Source organism: Lynx rufus, unplaced genomic scaffold (genome assembly GCF_022079265.1).
Source record: "Lynx rufus isolate CCGP_SWC_20201006 ecotype Redwood Valley unplaced genomic scaffold, mLynRuf1.p SCAF_23, whole genome shotgun sequence".
Taxonomy (NCBI): domain Eukaryota; kingdom Metazoa; phylum Chordata; class Mammalia; order Carnivora; family Felidae; genus Lynx; species Lynx rufus.
Window position 1 is genome coordinate 21,790,391 of NW_025814838.1, and position 22,235 is coordinate 21,812,625.

The 22,235-nt window shown below is 45.0% G+C and overlaps 1 protein-coding gene across 4 annotated transcripts in view; it reads left to right on the forward strand.

Moving 5' to 3' along the window:
• CREBBP (CREB binding protein) overlaps window positions 1-22,235 on the forward strand; it is a 126,453-nt gene that overhangs the window by 9,522 nt on the left and 94,696 nt on the right. For 3 of the 4 annotated variants that reach the window (XM_047087207.1, XM_047087209.1, XM_047087208.1), the window contains exon 2: window positions 13,845-14,557. The exons of the other annotated variant lie outside the window; for it this stretch is intronic. In XM_047087207.1, coding sequence (XP_046943163.1) covers window positions 13,845-14,557 — 713 coding nt within the window. The remainder of the gene's footprint in view (window positions 1-13,844; window positions 14,558-22,235) is intronic. 4 annotated transcript variants of the gene reach the window in all.

Genomic DNA, 22,235 nt, shown 5'->3' on the forward strand with positions numbered 1-22,235 from the left:
TTAAAGACGCTTTGAAAAATATTTGTTGTTTTAGATTTAGGATTTTTTTCTCCTTTAGAAAATACTTACTGCACTGTGGCGCCAGTCCTAGAGAAACTGTGACACGAGTCCAAGTCCAGTGTCTGCCTTCGTGGGAGGCTGCTGTAGTCAGGTGTGACTGAGTACCTAGGAGGGGAGGTGATGGTCCCTTGCACGATGCAGGCACAGGACGGTCTCTTCCCGAAAGGTCTTGGAAGGCCTTCTGGGGGAAGTGACGTTAGCATGGAGACCTGAAGATGAGTAGGAGATGGGGGTGGGGAGTACCGTTCCGGGTGTAGGGAACAGCATAAGTAGCCATTGTGAAGGTCTGGAAGCATGTTCCAAACTCCTGAGTGTGTAACAACAGTTTTTGCAAAAGCCGGTTTTATCTTTGGTGTATACTCACTGGGCTACCATGTAGAGGCCATGCGGTCTTGCTTCTGAGAGGCGGAGACTGCTGGGGTGGCCCTGCGCCGGGTGTTGGGTGGGCCCGGGCCAGGCTCTGCTGTCCCACCTCATCCTTTTACTCAGAGATTTAAATGCTTAGGTAATTCGGATCAGAGAGAGGTGCTTATTATGTGTGGGATACCGCTCGTCTGTGGTGCTCCCGCAGAACCATGGTTCCGTCCCCTGGGCCAGAGGAGTGGTGGTGCGGGCAGGTGGTCCAGCGGCCCACGGGTGCCTGTCTGATCACACAGTCTGATCAGCGCTGGGAGGATGCGGGGCTCCGGGGACGAGCGGTCAGGGAAACTGCTCAGAGGAAGGACCACCTTGGGGGTGGGGGCGTCGGTCTGGGCACCTGAAGGCAAGGTAAGGGTGTAGACAGCTCCTGGTGCCAGACCAGGGAGTCCAGATCATCCTTTTAGGGTTTGAAAACAAGACAAACTTTTAGAAACCCATTGCGTCCAGGGTAGTTGGAGGAAGCTACTGTGATTGCTTCTCAGAAATCTAGATCAGCTTGTCCCAGGGTGTATTTTTTCATCCAGGTTCCTATCTGCAGGAGAGCTGACAGCTGCCTTCCCTCCCCACAAGCCGGGTTTGTGAGAGGAGGAGCCCCACGAGTCACAATTCGTGTACTTAATTTGTTAGGAGATTTTTGCACAAACATAATTTTCTTGAAAAAGTTTTTTAAAAAACTGTTTTTGACAGTGTGGGTAACATATTCATAGAGCCCAAACTTGGAAATGGCACAGAAGAAGGTGTGGGGAAGGCCTCCCTCTCCTGCCTTCGGAATCCCCAACCTTCTGGGCCATTCTAGAGCATACTGTACAGGTGCTCTCTCTTGCTTGTTCCTGTATGTGGCACAGCTCATATGATGCTCCACTGTAGGTGGCCCCAGACCGATCAATGTCTCAGAGCTCTTGGCAGTACTGATACTTGAAGAGCAGGCTTCATTCTGAAAATCCTTTTTTTTTTTTATGGTAAAATATTTTGGTGCTGTACTTAACATAAAATGATTTTAGAGTTTATATACCATAACTGAGAATTGAAGTTTAAACTTCAGTTAAAGTAAAAACTTTAGTTTAACTAAGGTTTAGTAAAAACGTTAGTAAAAATGAATTTCGTGTCACCTGAAGACTGTCGGAGAGTCTGTTACTGTTGTCATGTTGCACATCCCATCATGCAGCCAGTTCACACCTGGTTTATAGTTAGTCAGTTTCTGGAAAGGATTCCTGAAACCTGTGGTTTTGATTACCTGCCTTATTAGTTGATGATATACATGTGTCTCTAGCTTAACAACCTGTTTGTACACCAAGAGGATACAGTAAAAAATCAGTCTCTTGTTTGGTAGGACTTCTAAGAATATTCACGTTCACTCCAGGTCTGTTCATTAGTTTAGTTAATCAACCTAGAGATCGCAATACACTAAGGTGACCGAAAGGTCCTTCAGGAGGAGGGCGGCTGAGTTGCCTGCTGTTGCTGGTTTGGGGAAGGGAAAGTGATCTTCCCTTCAAAAGGAAGAGAAGTCATGGGGCGCCTGGGTGGCGCAGTCGGTTAAGCGTCCGACTTCAGCCAGGTCACGATCTCGCGGTCCGTGAGTTCGAGCCCCGCGTCGGGCTCTGGGCTGATGGCTCAGAGCCTGGAGCCTGTTTCCAATTCTGTGTCTCCCTCTTTCTCTGCCCCTCCCCCGTTCATGCTCTGTCTCTCTCTGTCCCAAAAATAAATAAACATTGAAAAAAAAATTTAAAAAAAAAAACAAAAGGAAGAGAAGTCTGAGAGTTATTAAATAAGAAAGGATGGAAAACATACATAATAATTAGATCCTTTTTAGGAGTAAAAAGTGTGTGTACTTAGACTTCCAGAAGGAAATCTCTAGAAATTGTTTTTCTTGGGGATGGGGGACTGAAGATAGTTCGGGGGGGGGGGGGGTTCTCTGCTTTGCACTTCATAGTCTTCTTGATGCTGAAAAAAAAAAATCCAGAAATATAATACTTGCATCACAAAACTAGTGAAAGAGTAAATCACATCCAAAGCAAAACATCTTTAGTATTTGTGGTTAGGAGAATCTATCAAATGGTGAGAAGTGGAGATTTGGTTAATTCTGTTACAAATCTTTGGACCTGTAGCACAAATGACTTGAGCAAGTGCAGACTAACTTAGAGGCGCCATCCAGAGACAGGAAAATGTGATCGTGTTTAGAGTGATGTCCAGTCATCCCTTCCTTTGTCACAAGCTCTGATTTTTAAGAGAATCTTTCAAGTAGAGGTTTCTTCACAGATGTGCTAGAAGCTGCAGGACCTGACAGCCACCTGGTGTTTCTTTGACTATTTTAAAATAATGTCAGCTTTCCCAGCGTGAGCAACATCTATCTTACCATTATGTTGGCTACAAAATGTTATATGTAGATCGCCACGTTCCTTTAGGAAAAAAAAGTAGTTTTTGGAAAGTCCCTCTTTAAAGTGCTTTTTCTTTTGTCTTTTAAGCTCATGTGAACACTAAAACTATTTTACACTAATACTGAACCCATTTCAGGTTTCATCTTCAAACTGCAGACGCTCCCAACTGGAAGTGTTCCAGGTGTTATCATCTGGGCTTGAGCTAATCACCGGGGCCTGGACACCCCAGGGGCTGCCCGACAAAAAAAAATCAATTTCTTTAATTACTTAAACGAATAGTTCCTTCGCGTGGTTCAAAAATGAGAGGACACGCAGGCTGTAGAGTGAAAGCCTCCCTCCCTCTACCTAGTGTCGCAGGTAACCGCTGCGAGTAGCTTGTGCTCTCCACGGTTTCTCTCTTCAGGCAGACGCTGTTCTTAGTTCCTTTGCCCCCTTTCTGCCTTTCCTTCTTACCTTACCTTACAGTAAGGAAACGAACTGTTCACATTGTTGCAGACCTGCAGATAGCAGCCCGTGAAGAGCTTCCTTATCCCTTTCCATAGTATCCATTATATGAGATGGGCCATAACTGATTTCATCTGCTCCCCCCAGATGGACACTTAGGTTATTTCCAGTCTTGTTTCCTCTCAAACAGTGCTTTAATGAACAGCCCTGCGGTTATGTGTATGTCTATAGAACAGATTCCTAAAAAGGAATTAATGGTTAAAAGGAGTATGCCTTGTAATTTTGATCGTATCATCAAATTGTCCTTCAAGGGCTTGTATGTTGGTGGATTCTTAAAGCTTGAAAAGCGGCACACTCAGATCCATTGTAGACATCACTGGATATTTTGTCTCTGTTACTTATTAATATTGTCTAGTTGATGGACACTCAGGTAATTCTTTAGCTGGTGATTCTCCATGATTTTGTATTTCTCAGTCGCTTGGGATTTAGCTATAATTTTATCGTGTGTGTGTTTTATCCCTTTAAGACTTTTTTTTAGAGCTGTTTCAGGTTCACAGCAAAATTGAGGAGAGGGTACAAAGATTTCCCATATATGCCCTGCCCCCACACGCACAGCCTCCCCCTTATCGGCACCCCCCTTAGCGCGTGTTTGTTACAGTTGATAAACCTACTCGGATGCTCATAATCACTTTACTCAAGGGTTCACTCTTGGTGTTGTGCATTCTTTTTTTTTTTTATTTTTCATTTTTTTAAACTTTGTATTAAATTTTTTTAATGTTTATTTATTTTTGAGAGTGTGACTAGGGGAAGGGCAGAGAGAGAAGGAGACATGGAATCTGAGCTGTCAGCACAGCCCACGCCGGGCTTGAACCCGTGAATCGGGAGATCATGACCTGAGCCAAAGTTGGATGCTTAATTGACATGTTTTCATCATTATAATATCATACAGAGTATTTTCACTGCCCTAAACCGCCCCCATCCCCCGCCGGCTCCACTTGTTCACCCCCCCCCCCAACTACTGACCTTTTTATTGTGTCCATAGTTTTGCCTTTTCCAGAATGACCTACAGTTGGTACCATGTAGTATGTTGCCTTTTCAGATTGTCTCCTTCTACTTAGTAAGACACATTTAAGGTTCCTCTATGTCTTGTCTCGTGGTGCTGAATGATAATCAGTTGTCTGGATGTTGGTGTACTTTTTGGGCTTCGTGTATTCATTTCCTGTTACGGGCTCTCCTAGGCCCACACACTTTTATATCCTGTACGCTGACACCTCCAAGTCCAGACAGCGGTCTTTCCCCCTTTCTCCTGTCTTGGTGTTGCTGCCTGCCAGCTATATCTCCCAGCATTTGGGCCAGAGGACTGGTCTCCGATGTCCCTTGCTTGTTACTCATGCTGTAGCCAGATAGTCTGAGGCAGCTTGGCACCTGCAGTCTAGGCTTGCTTCTGCAGATGTTGGATGCTAGCACAGCACCCTACATTCCTCCTCTTCCAGGACTTTTCTTTTTTTCTCTTTTTTAGAAACAGCGTGAGTTGGAGAGAGGGGTGAGGGGTGGGGGTAGAAAGGGGGGGAGGGAGGGAGGGAGGGAGAGAGAGAGGGAGAGAGGGAGAATATCTTAAGCAGGCTCCATGGTCAGCAACGGAGCCTGACACAGGGCTCGATCCCATGACCCTGTGATCATGACCTGAGCTGAAATTGAGTCAGACATTCACACGAGCCACCCAGGCGGCTCCCCCCCCCCAGATTATTAATTGAGTTGCAGAGCGGATAGGCAGCTGGCTAAGCCCCCCTGCCCCCCTGGCTCTGGGTGCTCCTCAGCCGTGGTGGTGGAGAACAGCGAACCTCTTTCTGCTCCCTCTGCTCCAGACCATCTGGTTACAGTTGAGAATCTGCTGAGTGAATTACGGTTGGTCCAGTGGTGGTTCGCTGCTGTGACAGCATCTTCTGTCCCGCCTTTGTCTTAGGAAGGCTTAAAATCTCTTCCCTTCAGGGGGTCAGCACGTAAACCACGTTTAGGAAACTTAAATTGTCCTAGCCCTCTGGGCACAGCACTTGGAGCTTGTAAGCTTGTAAAGCTCATCTAGCGAGGCCAGGAGGCCGGCTGCCATTCCAGGACTCTGGTGATTGAGGTCCAGCGTGACAGGACTTTCAGTCAGGACTGTCTTGGGTTCTTTAAGGGGAAGGTAAACAGCAAACATTTGGTGAAACAAGATTTTTTTTTAATGTTTATTTTTGAAAGAGAGAGCGTGAGCGGGGGAGGGGCAGAGAGAGAGGGAGACACAGAATGGGAAGCAGGCTCCAGGCTCCGAGCCGTCAGCCCAGAGCCCGACGCGGGGCCGAACTCAAGAACCGTGAGGTCAAGACCTGAGCCGAAGTCGGACGCTCAACCGACTGAGCCCCCCAGGCGCCCTGAAACAAGATTTCTTGATACTTGAAGCAAAGTAACCACGAAATGCATTTGTGAATGAAAAGAGAAAATGCTCAGATTTTAATAGTAAATTGTGTACATCAGACTCTACCTTTCTTGGGTAGACTTACTCTTGAAAAAGTGTATGAATAAAGCAGGTGTGTCCCCTCTGATTTACACCGTAGTTTGTAAGGTGCTGTAGTTTTATTTCCGTTAGTTTTATCTACTGCAGTACCCTGGTTTCCTTCCCCTTGCTTCAGATGGTATAGTTCATGGTATTTAAATATTTAAAAGTACTTACTGGGTAGGTTTCCATGTAAAAGAGTCTCCCTGGGTGGATCCTTTGGTAACATGAATATTTGTCCCATAAGTTAGCTATAAATTTGGGTTTAATAAATTAAATTGTATTATAACTCTTAACATGAGACTTATACTAGAGAATAGAATTTGGGTTTTATTTTTTGTCCTATGCTCTGCTGTGTCTGATGAGTGATTATTATTTTTTTAATGTTTATTTATTTTTGAGAGACACAGAGTGTGAGCAAGAGAGGGGCAGAGAGAGAGGGAGACACAGAATCTGAAGCAGGCTCCAGGCTCTGAGCCGTCAGCACAGAGCCCAATGCCAGGCTTCAGCTCACAAACTGTGAGATCATGACCTGAGCCAAAGTCAGTTGCTAAACCCACTGAGCTACCCAGGTGTCCCTGATGAGCAATTATTTAAATGCACGTTACTGGTGGATCTTCCCCAGAAAGACATTCTTCATTAGAGCCTTCTAGTGGGTCCCTCCCTCCTGCATCACTGCACACACCTGCAGAGGGACTCCTGCCATGTTGGAGTTGAAACTCACCGCAAGCAGAGTGGCTAGCTTGTTCTGTCTGCTCAGCTCCCTGCTTCCACCCCTCCCCGTTTCCAGTGTCCCTGTCTCAACATCTTTTCCTTCTAAAGATCTGCTCAGAGTTGGCCTCTCATTTGAAGACTTTCTTGCTTCCGTTCATTCCCTTACTCCACTTGCTTGTAATATCTGATATTTGTGTGTTAACAGTTTGCCTTTGTGACTTGGTGTCCATGGCCTGTCTCCCTCAGTTACATTATAATCCTTTGGGGGGGCTGACTTTTATTTGAGTCTCAAATAAGCCCCGTTAGCCCTGAATGGAGCGAAGTCTCGAGAGCGAGGACACGGCCCCACCATAGGGAGGCCGGGAGGAGGCAGATTCCCCAGCCAAGTCTGCTCTGGCTCGTGAGCAGATAGTGATTCCGAGGAGGGGAAGCACTTTTTTGTTCAATACAAGATCACTGTTGAGAATGAAGTAAAAACCTCATTATTCTGTGCTAATTAGTGGGTGGTGTATCTGCATAAAAAGCTTGAATCACTGAAGATTTTAGAAGGAATTTACTTTAATTATTTCCTAATAGTCATTGTACCAAAAAAAAAAAAAATGTCTTTCGGGAATGTCTTTAAATGCCTACATAAAAATTATTTGTAATGGTCTAAATGCTAATAAAACAGTGTTCTTTCTTTTTCCTTTAAAAATGTTTTAATTCTGCGTCGTTGAAGAGTTGTCCCATTATCCACGCAATCCCATGAATTTTCAAAGCAGAGTAAGCTTTAATTCTCCTAGAATTGTCACACGTTGTTAGGGCTTTACCATAGAGAGGGGACTGTTGTTGAGCACGAACCCTGTGCCGGACATGGGGTGCCAGGTCCTTGATGTGCATGTGTCTTTTAGTCCTCACAGCGACCTCAGAAGATGGTGCCCTGACAGACAGTGACTAATATTGATGGGACCCTTATTGCCTGTCAGGCTAAGGGTTAGGGTTCTGCATTGTACGATTTAATCCTTTCATCAATGATCCTAGAGGGAAGTGCCGTTTTCTTTTCCATTTTAGAGCTAAGGAAATAGTAAGGAGGTGTAGGAGGAGGAAGTGACAGATATGGGCCTGAATCAAGACCTCGAGGTACTATTCTCACCACACCGGGCTGTGGCTCCTGCGTCGCGAGTGTCTAATATATTAATGACTGTGCCACAGGGGTCTCGAATCGTCTCCAGATCATCTAAGAATTAGAACCCTGTGAAAGTGTTTACCCTTCTGTCATTTCCTCCTCTTTAGATATGAGCCTTTTCAGAATGCCTTGCCCGTTTGGATTAATTTTTGTATCCAGTTTTGTCTCGGGAATTAAAAATTCTTTTTGTAAAAGTTTCCAGGGCTGATGTATAAAAGTTCTGAGCGTTCTTAAGATTTAAGACAAGCATTTGAATAGTTCTAGTACGAGTAATGCCGAAAGAGACGTAAAGAAAGAGACGTAAAGAAATTACGGAAAGAAAAACAAAAGCAGACCTTTTTCACTGAGAGTAAGGGCTGCAGAGAGCCGTGGGCGTGGGTGGGGAAGGCAGGGTATCTGTGGGAGGGGAGTTTCATGCTTGAGAGTAGAGAAACATGAACATGAAACAGCGTCTAAACTCTCACTCAGGTTTTTCCTCAAGCTAACATCTCTTATTCTGTGTTAATGCCGTTTAATCTTTACATCAGCCATGGGATGGAGGGCCGTGGATGCCGAGGGGGAGCTGGAGGGAGAAGTAACCTGATTGGTCCCCTGCAGGATAATGAGGCTGCGTAAAGGGGAAGCAGGGCAGGAGAATTCATTATTGAATTTTGTTCTCTTTGTTTCTCTTTTATGAAAGTAGTCATAAATGTTAAGATGACTTTTATATCTTTGGCTACACAAGGCAAGTGTTAAAATTGATACTGTGTATCCTGTAACTTGGGCACTCTTCTCTGTAATTCACTCGTTCCCTCAGCGTGAAGGGGTTTGTAGAGAGCCCGATTCACAGAAGCATTTTATGCAAGGCACTGAGTAGACACGATCCCTCGGTCATGGTCCTTAAAGCCTTGTGAATTTTAACTGGGAGTTGATAGTATGCTTTTAAGACTCAGTCATGTCTGCCGACCATAGAAGAGTTACTACTTCTGGCCAGTACAAGATTTTATCCACTTGATTGTGTACATTCGAACAGAAAAATCAGTTCTGCCAGTCGGAGAATTTGGGGCCCCAATTGCCATTGAAAGGAAAAAAATAAGGTGTTACGACAAAGAGGAGATGTTAGAAAACCTGAGGAAGGATGTGTTTTGTGGATGATTGGCCCAGCTGCAGTTGAACAGACTCTTCAAACAAAGCTGTTTTCAGATGTTACAGGCTGGATGGATGGATTCAGCCACTTACCTGGTATTTGATTTGTAAAATGAAGAGCTTTTTTTCAGGGTACCTGATAGTAGTTCTTTACTTGTTTAAGATGAAATACTGACTTCTGATAATGGTGGATAAGAATGGATCTTAGAACATGTGTAGGATGCCTTGTCTTTCAGTGTTTAGAGGGGATTGTTTCCTGGAGCAGGGTTTCTCTGAGCAGCCTAGAAGTGAAACATCCCTTGCGACCATGCTGGATGAAGACCTTCCATGCTGTGGATGCCCTAACTTTGTAGGAGTGTGACAGAGACCGGGAAGCCTATAGCTACCTTTTTCTCACATCAGCTTAACGAAAGGGGCGGACTCTAGGGTGGCATCCGAAGAGCCCCAAAAGAGAAAATTCCGGTTGGCTATAGAGGCATGACAGGCGGTGTTTGCCGTGTGTCAGAGAAGTCTCCTGCGAGAGGTGAGCCCCTAGAAAGCATGGTCCCGTAAGTCTTATTCAGCCTCAGCTCTGCTCTCTCCTGGGTCCCCCGGTAACTTGGTAGAAAGAAGGGAACTTACCTGGGACTGGAAGTCTATAACACTCAATCTTGAATTTTAGGAACTTCCGGTGATTCAGATTGGTATTGCCCAACCATCGTGTTGGGACACTGTGGTGTGTAGAAAGCATAACTGTGTATGTTGCAATATCCTGGCTTTCCTTCTTCACTCTCCGTTGTCAATTTTTTGAACTGGAGAATGGGGAACATGGTGACAGTAATGGTGAGAAGGGTGGTACTGTGAGTACGGATGGCCCTCCGCAAGCCGTCTTTATTTTATAGACTCCTTGTATATTTGGGTGTATACACGTTCATAAGTGTTGGAACTGGTAGGTGAGGACGTGAGTAGAATTAGTCCATTCTTTCTACAGCTGAATGGCTGGGAGATGCGTTTGGGCTGAAATAAGATGAGAAAAGTGGTCAAGGTGGACAAAATGTGTCAAACCAGTACAAACCAAAAGTGAGCCCAAGACATGCTGCCTTGTGACACTTGTCAAAGTTGCGTGTGCATTTGGAGTAGAGGTATAGTAAATCATTAAAAAAAACAACAACCCCAAACTGGTAAATTTGAGAGTGGCAGGATGGTGGGTGATTCCTTAAAGGTAAGATATTTAAAAGTTTTTGTGCAATATGGAATAAGAAAACCAGCATGTGCCCTGTTCCAGCTTTCATCGTATAACCCTGGGATGTCGGCCCTGTTTCACACTCGAGGGAAGTGAGATGCACACATGGAGCAGCTTGCTCAGGGACACAGGGCTGGTCGATTCAGCCAGGATTTGGACACGGGTGTTCCACTTCCAGGTGTTCCTTTTCCTTCCTCGTTGCCCATTCTCACGCCGGAGTGGGGACCCTCACTCTGACATTGCCGTGTTTAACTATGCATTCAGGTTTGCCTGCTCTGGTCCTGGCCTCGCTGCCCTCTCCTAGGAAAAGTGCTTCCAGACACTTGGAAGAGCCAATCAGGGAACTTCCGCAGGTTGTTCGAAACTTTAAATATTAAATATTTGGAGTTCATTTCCTTCTAAGGATTTACAGTGTTTGACACCGTCTCTTAATCCCCTCCCTGGGAAATAGAAAGGAAACTCGATCTCTGTCATCATGGTTCCTACTTGCTGGTTTAGATGTAGTTTCATTTTAATGTTCATACGTTGAGAAGCATTGCATTAAAACACACACACACACACACACACACGCACACTGGTTTGTTGGTTTCTTGGGTTTTTTTATTTGTTTTTTAAGAATGTGGAGTACGGGCGCCTTCCTTGCTCAGTTGGTAGCGACTGTGACTCTTGATCTTGGGGTTGTGACTTGGAGCCCCACGTTGGGTCTACATAGAGATTACTTAAAACTAAAATCTTAAAAGAATATGGAATAAAAACGTATGCGTGTGGCTAGAGTCTGGAAGGCAACAAAACTTGAGTTACGTTGGAGAGTTGTTTTCTTTTTCCTTGATTTCATGTGTTTTTTTTTTTAATTTTTATTTAATGTGTTCTTTGTATCTGGAGACCTTAGTGAATCTCCAAATTCAGGACAACATAATGCCATAAGAGCTATGGAACGGAACCCACCAAACCACATCGAGATGCAAAAAGCCCTGATCAGTGGTTGTGTCTCAGCTGTCTGTTGTATCCAGGAGTCAGCTCCTGTGTCTCTTCCTAATTACATGTCCTGTAATCTGGAGGAAGCAACCCCAAATTGAGGGACGTTCTACAAAACCAACTGGCCTGTCCTCTTCAAAAATGTCAGAGTTATGAAAGAACAAGCCTAAGGGACCTTCCCAGACGAAAAGACAAAGACATGACAGCGAGGTGCACTGGGGCCCGGAATTGGGCTTTAGACCAGGAGAGGGAATGTGATGAAGGGTGTTCGTGAGACAACTGGTCACATTTGAGTAAGGGCAGTCAGTACATTAAGTATTGGGTCAGTGTTAAATTTACTAAATTTCATAAATGTGCTGTGTTTTTGTAAAATGGTGTTCTTAGGAGATGCATGGTCAAACACTTGGGAAGAAGGGCTCATACTGTCTGCAACTTGCTCTCACAGGTTCTACAAAAACTCTGTGTGTGTGTGTGTGTGTGTGTGTGTGTGTGTGTGTGTTTGTACAGTTGCAAGTAATTTCTAATTCCTTCTAGCCGGGTAGGATGAGTTTGGTATGTATTAGAGGTGGTCTGTACGTAACACGTATGTACAGAGAACTTTGGAAGCCGAAAAGAGGGACGGGTCCGCTCTGCAGGGGCAGCCTGAAGAAAGTCTTCAGAGTCACTGTGTTGAACCTGAGTGAGAGGGAGGGGTGTTGTGACCAAGAGAGAGAGCATCCAGAAGAAGGATTTCTGCGTCTGACAGCCCACTGTGTTGTGTCTGGAAGGTAGGGCACATCAGAAGGTGCCAGGGGTTGCTCAGGGGCCACTCCTGATGGCCTGGTATGCCTTATGAAGGAGTGTGAACTTCATCCATAGACATGATGGAGATACCAAGATGCCTTCGGCTGCACGTTTCACTAAACTTCAGCTAGAATGGCTTAAATGATAGGAAGTGTATCTTCTCACATCACAGGAAATCTGAAGGCAGGGAGGGTCCAGAGTTGGATAATTCAGCTTGGAGATGGCTTCTTGAACCCAGTGTCTAGTTTTGCTGTAGCCCGTCCTTACTTAGTGTGTGAGTGGTGTCTCCTTTCCTGTCTGGGGAGGGAAAGGGAGATTTCTTCCCGAGCATGCCTTGCTGTAAGGAAGGAGAACCTTGTCCAGAACAGTCTTGGCCAACTTGCCTTCAATTCTCTTTGCTGGGATTGCGTCCCTGCAAGAAGGTACTTGTGGTGGGTGGCTCTTGAGTCACTCTTGCTCCTGCAGCTGGGACGGTGTTGCCCTTCCTTAGAGGAACCTTGGAGCGGTCACGCGAGGGGCTTGCTGGGTCAGCAGTCTATCGGTCCTGCCGCCGTGGAGAAGACCATCCAGTTTTTCAGAGTGGGGAGTGGGAGCGGGAGTGACTGTATTTAAACAACGGAAACAGACACATGCACTCATCACCCCACCACTTTGACCAGTACCACTCTTTATTTTTGGCCTGTTGCTGTCCAGTCACTGCCCATGTGCACGTACTTCAGTGCTAATCTTACTTGACGTGCCATTTTACATACGATGTCATTTGCATGTTTTACATAACATGCATAGTTTCCTACCTTTTTAGTCTTCGACATTATTTTAAGAGATATGTAACGTTTTGTAATATTATACAGTAATTTATTAGATCTTCTGTTATTGTTGAACGGTAATAACGGCTAATACGATGGAATACTTAGCCCCACAGGCACTGTTGGTTGGAATGCTTTACGTTTATTAATTCACGTAGTCCCCACGAAACCCTGTGAGGTCTGGTGGCCATTATCGCCGCCCCCCCCCACCCCCCCCCTTTTCCAGACAGAGGAAAGCAAGGTGTAGAAAGTCAAGGGAGCTCAGAGCTAGTACGTGAGGGACTAGAAGCAGAGCTGGGCTCACAAGCAGGCAGTCGGGTCCTCGGTCTACCCATTGGGCTGGGCCACCTCCGCACCTTGTCTGTACCATGTCGATGCCACACACACGGCCACTCGTGTTGTTTCCTACACATCTTGTCCTTTGTGCACGTGGCCAGGTGGCTTTGGGGTGAAGAAGGCGTGGTCGGTGAGGGACTGAGGGACGGAGATGACACAGAGGCCACACGAGAGAGAAATGGTACTGGGATTTGAGAGGGACTGGGAAATCCTGTGTGCTCAACGCTTGGAGGTCCCCGTGCTGCCCGTAACCCCTCTCACGTCAGACAAGTAGTTGTCAAGTTGTTTTCTTTTCCTTTTAACTGTTCTTAGTTCCTTTACATGTCTTTATTTTCTGCAGCTTCAACACTGTGAGAACTCTCATATTCTGTTTAGGCTCGGGTTTTGTTTTGTTTTTGTTTTTCTTTAATAATGTACCGTTTAACTCTGTGATCACTTAAGGTTAGAGTTTAATTTCCCCAAATTGCTTTTCATCTCACCTGATGCCCATTTATCAGGGCACACATACATTCTCCAGAGCATTTTAACATAATTTGGTGAAGGTTTAATTGATTAATTTCCTCTAATTCCATTAATTTCCTTTAATTTGTATATCTATGTTTCTCCTCACACCACATGGTTTGATTGTTGTTTTAGAATATATGATAAAATCTAGTAGGGCCGACCCTCCTCTCATCTCTGTTTAACTTCTCCTCCTTTAGCGTTTGAAGGTTAGCCTTCCCTGTTTTATTTTCCCAAGTGAAGTTTCCAATCATTTTAACGTTACTCTTAAGACGTGCCAGTGTTCTCGGGCGGTGCTCCTTTGGGTTAAGGTCATAGTGACATAATGACATTTGGAAAGCTCTTACGGTTGCTTAGTTTCTCATTTCCATTTCTGTTTAATTTCTAGATTTTGGATCATTGTTTGACTTGGAAAATGATCTTCCTGATGAGCTGATCCCCAATGGAGGAGAATTAGGCCTTATAAACAGTGGGAACCTTGTTCCAGATGCTGCTTCCAAACATAAACAACTGTCGGAGCTTCTGCGCGGAGGCAGCGGCTCTAGTATCAACCCAGGAATAGGAAATGTTAGCGCCAGCAGCCCCGTGCAGCAAGGCCTCGGTGGGCAGGCTCAAGGGCAGCCGAACAGTGCAAACATGGCCAGCCTGGGTGCCATGGGCAAGAGCCCTCTGAACCAGGGAGATTCTTCAGCCCCCAGCCTGCCCAAACAGGCAGCCAGCACCTCTGGGCCCACTCCCCCTGCTTCCCAAGCACTGAATCCGCAAGCACAAAAGCAAGTGGGGCTGGTGACCAGCAGCCCTGCCACGTCGCAGACGGGACCTGGGATCTGCATGAATGCTAACTTTAACCAGACCCACCCTGCCCTCCTCAATAGTAACTCTGGCCATAGTTTAATGAACCAGGCCCAGCAAGGACAGGCGCAAGTCATGAATGGCTCTCTTGGGGCGGCCGGCAGAGGAAGGGGAGCTGGGATGCCGTACCCCGCGCCCGCCATGCAGGGGGCCTCGAGCAGCGTGTTGGCCGAGACGTTAACGCAGGTCTCGCCGCAAATGGCCAGTCACGCGGGACTGAACACGGCGCAGGCAGGAGGCATGACCAAGGTAAGTGAGCTGAAGTGCTCTGAATGCTTCCTACTCCTGGGGGCGGGGAGCTTCTCCTTCCTAGCAGGTAACGCGGTAACGGGGGTGGGGGGTTGGTGGAATGCGGCGTGTTCCTGCCTCCTTCAGTCTTTCCCTCTGCCCCTCAGATTTGGAGGAGGGAGAGCTGGTATCTGGAACCCAGAGAGAAAGATCTCTGCCCCTGTCCTTAAAGTGGGAATTCTTGGGGCGCCTGGGTGGCTCAGTCGGTTGAACGTCCGACTCTTGATTTCGGCTCAGGTCGTGGTCCCAGGGTCGTGGGATCAAGCCCTTTGTCGGGCTCTGCATGTATTGTGGGGCCTGCTTGTGATTCTGTCTTTGCCTCTTCCCCCTCCCCCACTCATGCACGCTCTCTCTCTAAAATGCAGTACAGCAAGGTGGGAATTGTTAAAGAAGCCCGCAGTAGAGTAGCCTGCACGCGAGGCAGTTGAGAACGTTGGGAAGGTATCTGGACTAATTGCCAGTTTTCAGCCCTTAGGAAGATGTGTGCACATAGGACCACATGGTTGAAAGAGGCACCTTCTGCTGGGAATCAGCTTTGTGTCGCATCCCTGACTCTCGTGGAGGCTGCTCTATCCCGCTTTTACCCAGCTGACGGAGTTGTCGCCCGGTAGACCCTTTCCTTTTGACATTCGCCCGGCGGGCGAAGTGTCTTTTGTCCCAGTCCCCATTTTACCAGCAAAGAAGCTGCATTCCGGGCTGCTCAGCTGCCTGCCGTGAGGAGGCGGCGGAGCCTGGGCAGCTTCGGCCTTCGGGTCACAGGAGAGACTCGGGAGCTGTGGTCCCCAGAGTGGGGTCCGTGGGCCGACAGGGGCAGCGTCTGCAAGGAGCTTGTTAGAAGCGCAGAGCTCCCGACTCGGAACATAGGGTGCAGCCCGGTGCCCTGCGCTCTCCAGAGCCTCCGGGGGACCGGGGGGGCCTGTGCAGGCTGGGCTCTGGCTTGTAGCTACCGACCTGCAGTGGGCAGCGGGCATGCAGAGTGGCAGCTGAACTCGGAGAGCAGGGAGGGGAGAAGCTGGGGAGATGGGAGACGGGACAGGAAGGGGGCAGGCTGATTCTCAGTGAGGGAGCAGGCCCCGCAGAGGCTCCCAGACGAAGGCTACTCAGCGGCGGCCACTGGAGCACCTGTTTCAGGCAGCATTTGGAACAGCAAATTCTAGAACAGTAGAATCGTTTGGCTGTTGCTTGGATTTGAGTCCAAATAAAGGAAAAGGAGAAGTAAGAGTAGCACACAGTCTCCCCACAAGGCTCATGGGGGCATTGGGAGAGGCACGGGAAGCCCGAGGACTGTCTTAGGTAAGGAGACCATTTTTTTTTTTAACTTGGGAAATAAAAATGAGATAGAGTTGACCATTGAACAACACAGGTTTGAACTACGTGAGTCTGTTTATACGTGGGTGGGTTTTTTTTCATAAACACAGTACTATAAATGCATTTTCCTTATGATTTTGTTAATAATGTTCTCTTTTCTCTAGGTGGCTTTATTGTAAGAAAACAGTATATAATACATATATGTAACATACAAAATAAGTGTTAAACTACTGTTTATGTTATTGGCAAGGCTTCCGATCAGTAGTAGGCTATTAGTAGTTAAGTTTTCAGGAAATCCAAAGTTCTATGCCAATTTTCAACTGGGTGGGGGTCAGAGCCTCAGACCCCTGCATTGTTCAGCAGTCACCTATAATTCCAGACATTAAAATTGCATTTCTCTCTCTTGGAATGTTGTTAAAGGGGACTGTGAAGTTCACTTTTACTTGTCCCTGGCATTTGCAGAGGACACCTGCGTTCTAGAGGTCGGTTGAGAAGAGATTTCTGTGGGTTAGGGCTCATGGTCCGCTTGATGTTTGCTCTGTCCCAGTTCACTCATCACTCCATGCTGCACCATGGACTTAGAAAACAGTTACTTTTTTTTTTTTTTTTTTTTTTTTTTTTTTGGAGAATGCAGAGGGTTTAATGCAAGGGTTCTCAAACTTTTTGGTCGTAGAAGTCCTGGATAATCTTAACCACTGTTGAGAGATTTCTTTCAAATGTGCATTATATCTGTCAATATTCGCCACATTAAATACTGGAACAGAATTTTGAATACCAAGCACACGTTCCATTAGCCATTAAGCACAGTGGTATCACATGGTATCCCAGAGCTTCTGGAAAATACCTCTATGTTTCTGTGAGAGAATGAGATAAAAAAAGGCAATAATGTCTTCGTACTTTATGAAGTAGTTTTGACGTCAAGACCCCCTCCCCCACAGAAGGCCTCTGGGCCCTTTGATCATACTCGGCGAGCCACTGATCATGCTTATTCCTAAAAGTTGGGCTTGATATACCAACACGCGCCGTTCTCATGTGTAAATACATGGATGATTTCTTCACGTCTTCGAGGTCTCCTGGATAAGTCAGATTTCCAGTGGTCTCGTGTGTCATAATTTGTTTCTATAGGGTTTTTTTTTCTCGTAAAATCTGGACAACTTACATTCAGTTGATACGGCTCTTAAGAATCTGTTATCTCTAGGATCCTTACAGTTCATTTGTTGAAGAATCCGGTGGTTTTGTTTATTCGTTCTGGTAGGTTTCCTGTAGTCTGGGCTTGGTCGGTCCATCTCTGTCATCCCACGCTGCTCTGGCTGCCCCGAGTTTTCATTCCTTTGTGCAGAGTGATCTTTCAGACAGCCCTTCTCGAGTGTTCACTGTGTGGAGAGGAAGCGCATTGGTGTTGTGGACACTGCCCCCTCTGTGCCCTGCAGGAACAGCCTCCCAAAGAGGCTGACGGCAAAGGAAGGACTGGGACTGGTGTTTTTTGGAAGGTTGTCATGGCCTTTGGGTGGAAACAAAAGAGTAGTGATGGACAAATAGGAAGAGCAAGAGACGAGCGCGTTTTAAGCCAAATAGGACTTAACAAAAAATTTTTACATGTTTTTATTATTTTTGAGAGAGAGACCAAGTGCGTGGTGGAGGGAGGGACAGAGAGAGAGGGAGACACAGGCTCCAGGCTGGTGGGACTGGAACCCATGAACCACAAGATCATGACCTGAGCCGAAGTTGGGATGCTTAACCAACTGAGCCACCCAGGCGCCCCCCCAAATAAGATTTTAAAATGCACACGGGGAAAAAGAAATTTTTTAAAAAATAGTGTTGTTTTAAAAATGATCATTACAGGGGCACCTGGGTGGCTTAGTTGGTTGAGCATCCGACTTCGGCTCGGGTCATGATCTCGTGGTTCTTGAGTTCAAGTCCCGTGTCGGGCCCTGTGCTGACAGCTCAGAGCCTGGAGCCTGCTTCAGATTCTGTGTCTCCCTCTCTCCCTGCCCCTCCCCCACTCATGGTCTGTCTCTCTCTGTCAAAAATAAATAAACATTAAAAAAATAATAATAAAAATAAATAAAAATGGTCATTACAAAGAAAACACAAATTTCCTACATGGCTCATTTGGTTAAGCATCTGACTTGGGCTCAGGTCATGATCTCAGAGTTCATGAGTTCAAGCCCACATTGGGCTCTGCGCTGTCAGCATGGAGCCCACTTGGGATCCTCTGTCTCCCTCTCTGCCCCTCCCCCATTCTCTCTCTCAAAAATAAACACTTAAAAATTTTTTTCCTATAAAATAATTCAAATAATAGAAGAGGTCAGCCTCGTTTCTTACAGTCACTTCTATACAGTTATGTTTAGCACATACTGTTTGTTCATAAGAAATGGAACCAAGCCACATAAGCACTTTGCTGTCTTACGTAACAGTACATACCCTGCTTACCGTTCCTTGTCAGCGCACACAGATTTTTTGTTTTCCTACTGATAGCAAAGTATTCCATTATTTGATGCACCATAATTCATTGATCTACTCCTCTCATGGTGAACATTTGGATTGTGGTTTTTCATTAGTATAAACACAGCTGCAATGAATGTATCTTTCTGTGTAGGTATATCCGCATACATTGTGGGATAGATTCGAAAAGTGAGGTTACTGGGTCAAAGGCTTTATTAAAAATTTCATTTCTAGAAAGTAATCAGGTATGTGGTTTAGCAACAAACCACCAAAAAAGAAAAAAAAAAAAGGCTAGTGCTAGAGTAAGAATTGAAAAGTTGATCTCCCTTAAATTTTGACCTTTGGTTCTCCCAGAGTTTCTCACCAACGACAACTATTTCTTAACTATCCTGTTGGGTATGATTTGTGCAGAGAAGCGCGTGCGCGCGCGCGCGCCTGTGTGTGTGTGTGTGTGTATAGATATCTTCCCCCCTAAACATAAAGACTAGTATAGTACAGCAGTGCCTGAGTGGCTCAGTTGGTTGAGCATCTGACTCTTGACTTTGGCTCAGGTCATGATCTCCCAGGTCGTGGGATCGAGCCCCTGCATCATAGCACAGAGCCTGCTTGGGATTCTCTGTCTACTCTCTCTCTGCCCTTCCCCTGCTCAAGCTCTCCTGCCCCCTGCCTCAAATAAATAACATAAAAAAAAAAAAAAAGAGTAGTATAGTATAACATCTCTCTCTCCCTCCCTTTATGTACGTACGTATGTATGTGTGTGTGTATAAATACATGTACCTATTTCCTGCCACTTAATAATGGAAGTTGTAAGTTCCATGTTGGATCGAGCTCAGTCCTTCTCACTGGGTACGGTATTAACCCTGATTTGGAGGGATGCCTGAGTGGCTCAGTTGGTTAAGTGTCTGACTTTGGCTCAGGTCATGATCTTGCAGTTTGTGGGTTCAAGTCCCACATTGGGCTCTGCACTGACACTCAGCTGGAGCTTGCTTCAGATTCTGTTTCCCTCTTGCTCTCTGCCCCGCCCCCTCCTCTTCCTCTTCTTCCTCCTCTTTTTCCCCTCCTCCTCTCTATCTCTCTCTCTCTCAAGTAAATAAACATTAAAAATAATAATAAAAATTTTAAAAAGTCCCTGATTCAGGTATATCTTAATTTATTTGACTAATGCCCTAATGGCTGTGCATTTAGGTTGTTGACAGTGTTTTGCTGATAATAACAATTTTGATTTATACATACATCTTTGTACAGCTGAGGGTATCTGCCAGATAAATCCTTAGTAGTGAAACTTCTTGATTAAAGGATAATTACTTTGTTTTTTAACTTTATTTATTTTGAGAGAGTGAGAGAGGGGGAGGGGCAGAGAGAGAGGGAGAGAGAATTCCGAGCAGGCTCCATGCCACCAGCATTGAGCTCAACACAGGGCTTGTTCTCATGAACCGTGAGATCATGAACTGAGCAGAAATCAAGAGTTGGATGCTTAACTGACTGAGCCACCTAGGCGCCCCAGGATACGTTTTTAATAAGCATATTATCAGATACGCTCCATAAACGTTGTACACATAATGCCGTCACCAAAAGCAGATGAGTCTGTCCCCCGTATCCTCTCCAACACTGACAGTAAACATCCTTTTACTGATTTGTCCTTCTCTTAGGCAGAAATGTCTTTTCCTGAGTTCCTGGGCATTTATATTGTGCCCATATTCTCTGTTAGTTTTTCTGTTGTGTTTCCTTTTTTTCTTGTTGGTTTATATTCTTAATATTCTTTGTATATTAAAAATTAAAACCTTTTAATAAATGTAAGTTTTTTCCTCTTTTCTATTTGCTGAAGTCTGTTTTACCAGACGTATGGGTACTTAGGCTTTACAGTTTGATAGTTCTATGTTTTTCACCAAATAAATGGATGTTACCAGTTTTTATGGAAACAGATTTATCCATTTTTTTCCTCTGTGGCTTTTGGGTTTTATATCATGTTTAGGAATGCTTTCCCTGTTACAAAATTATGAAATATTCTCCTGTATTCTTTTCCCCTAAATCTTGGATCTTTAACTCAGAATTGCTTTTGGCTTGAGTGAGATGTAGAGATCTAGCTGTATGTTTTTTCCCAAATTACAGTTGTCATCCCAGTGCCATTTACTTAGATATCTCTGGTCCAGCTTTCTCCCCAGTGATGTGATATACCATTTTTATTACTTTTTACTCATTTTCAAGTTATACAGGGCTTGGGTCCAATTCTGGACTTTTGTTTGCTTGTTTCATTGATCTTTGCTTCTCCTGTGCCGGAAGCATAGCATCCTACCTGTATAATGAACTTTAATCCATGACGGAGGTGGTTGCTCTTCCTTCTTTTTTAAGCATCCAAAATTGGCTTTGCCATTCTTACACTCTTCTAGATGTGTCATTCTCAGCCCTGTGTGCACGTCAGAATTACATGGGGAGATTTGTAAAAATATGTCTGAACCCCGCTGCAGACCAGTTAAGTTAGATTCTCTGGGGTGTGGCATGAGCGTTGATTCGGTTTACGGTTCTTCAGAGAGCAGTCAGGGTTGAGAAGTGCTGCTTCAGATCAACTTAAGGCTGTTTTTCAAATTCCTAAAAACAAACAAGCAAAAACTGTGGAATTTGATGGGGATTGTATTGAACTTTGTGAATCATTTAAGAAGGAATTTGACATGTTAAGTTTTAAGTTTTGTGGCTTCCTGAGTCCTCTTACCCTATCCATACTATAACTTGTATGGATAACTGGCTGCATTTCATGCAGTCTTCTGTTGCTCAGAAGCATTGTATAGTTTTCTTTATATAGGTAATATGCCTTTTTTATTAAGTTTATTTCTGCACGGATTGATGGGTTTACTGTTGCTTTCGATGAGTTGTTCTCTTTCATTACCCAACCGACTACTGTTTTAGTACAGGAAAGATATTGATAGACACGTGTCACTTTGGTAATCTGGCCACTTTATGGAATTCTCTTATTTATTCTAATGCTTTTTCAGATGTTTCTCGTGGGTTTTCCCAGCGGACAGTCATCTTTTGCATTGTTGATACTTTCATCATCTTGCCAGTATTTCTCCCGATGTTTTATGTTCTTAGACCTCTCTGTCTTGGATCTGATTAGAGGTGTGTCTAGTATTTTATTATTAAGTATAGTGTGAGTTTTGGTTTGGAGTCATTTTATTTATTTATTTATTTTTTTTTTTAAATTTTTTTTTTTTCAACGTTTATTTATTTTTGGGACAAAGAGAGACAGAGCATGAACGGGGGAGGGGCAGAGAGAGAGGGAGACACAGAATCGGAAACAGGCTCCAGGCTCTGAGCCATCAGCCCAGTGCCCGACGCGGGGCTCCAACTCCCGGACCGCGAGATCGTGACCTGGCTGAAGTCGGACGCTTAACCGACTGCGCCACCCAGGCGCCCCTGGAGTCATTTTAAATTCAAGTATAATTGAATCTTCATTTATTAGTTTTAGGATTTTATCAAATTCCTTTTTAACATCTGTGATGATTATCCTGTGATTTTTTTCTCTTCTGTTTTATATATGTGACAGATTATCTCAGTAGGTTTCCTAACATCAAATTGAGCCTAACATCAAATTGAGCCATCTTTGTAATTGTGAAATTAAAAGCTAATATATTGCTAAATTTTATATGCTAGTCTTTCATTTAGAATTTTTACTTCTCATTAATCACTAGTGACATTGATCCAAGTTCTTTTTTGTGTTTTGTCAGGTTTTGATATCCATGTCCTGTTAACTTGGTCAAAGTGAGTTTGGAAGCCTTTCACATTTCTTCTCTAAATGGTTTGGCATTTGAATAATCTATTTCTTGAGGATTTGAGAGACTTCACCTGTACAACTCTATAGGCCTAAAACTTTTTTTCCTGGGGGCTGACCAAA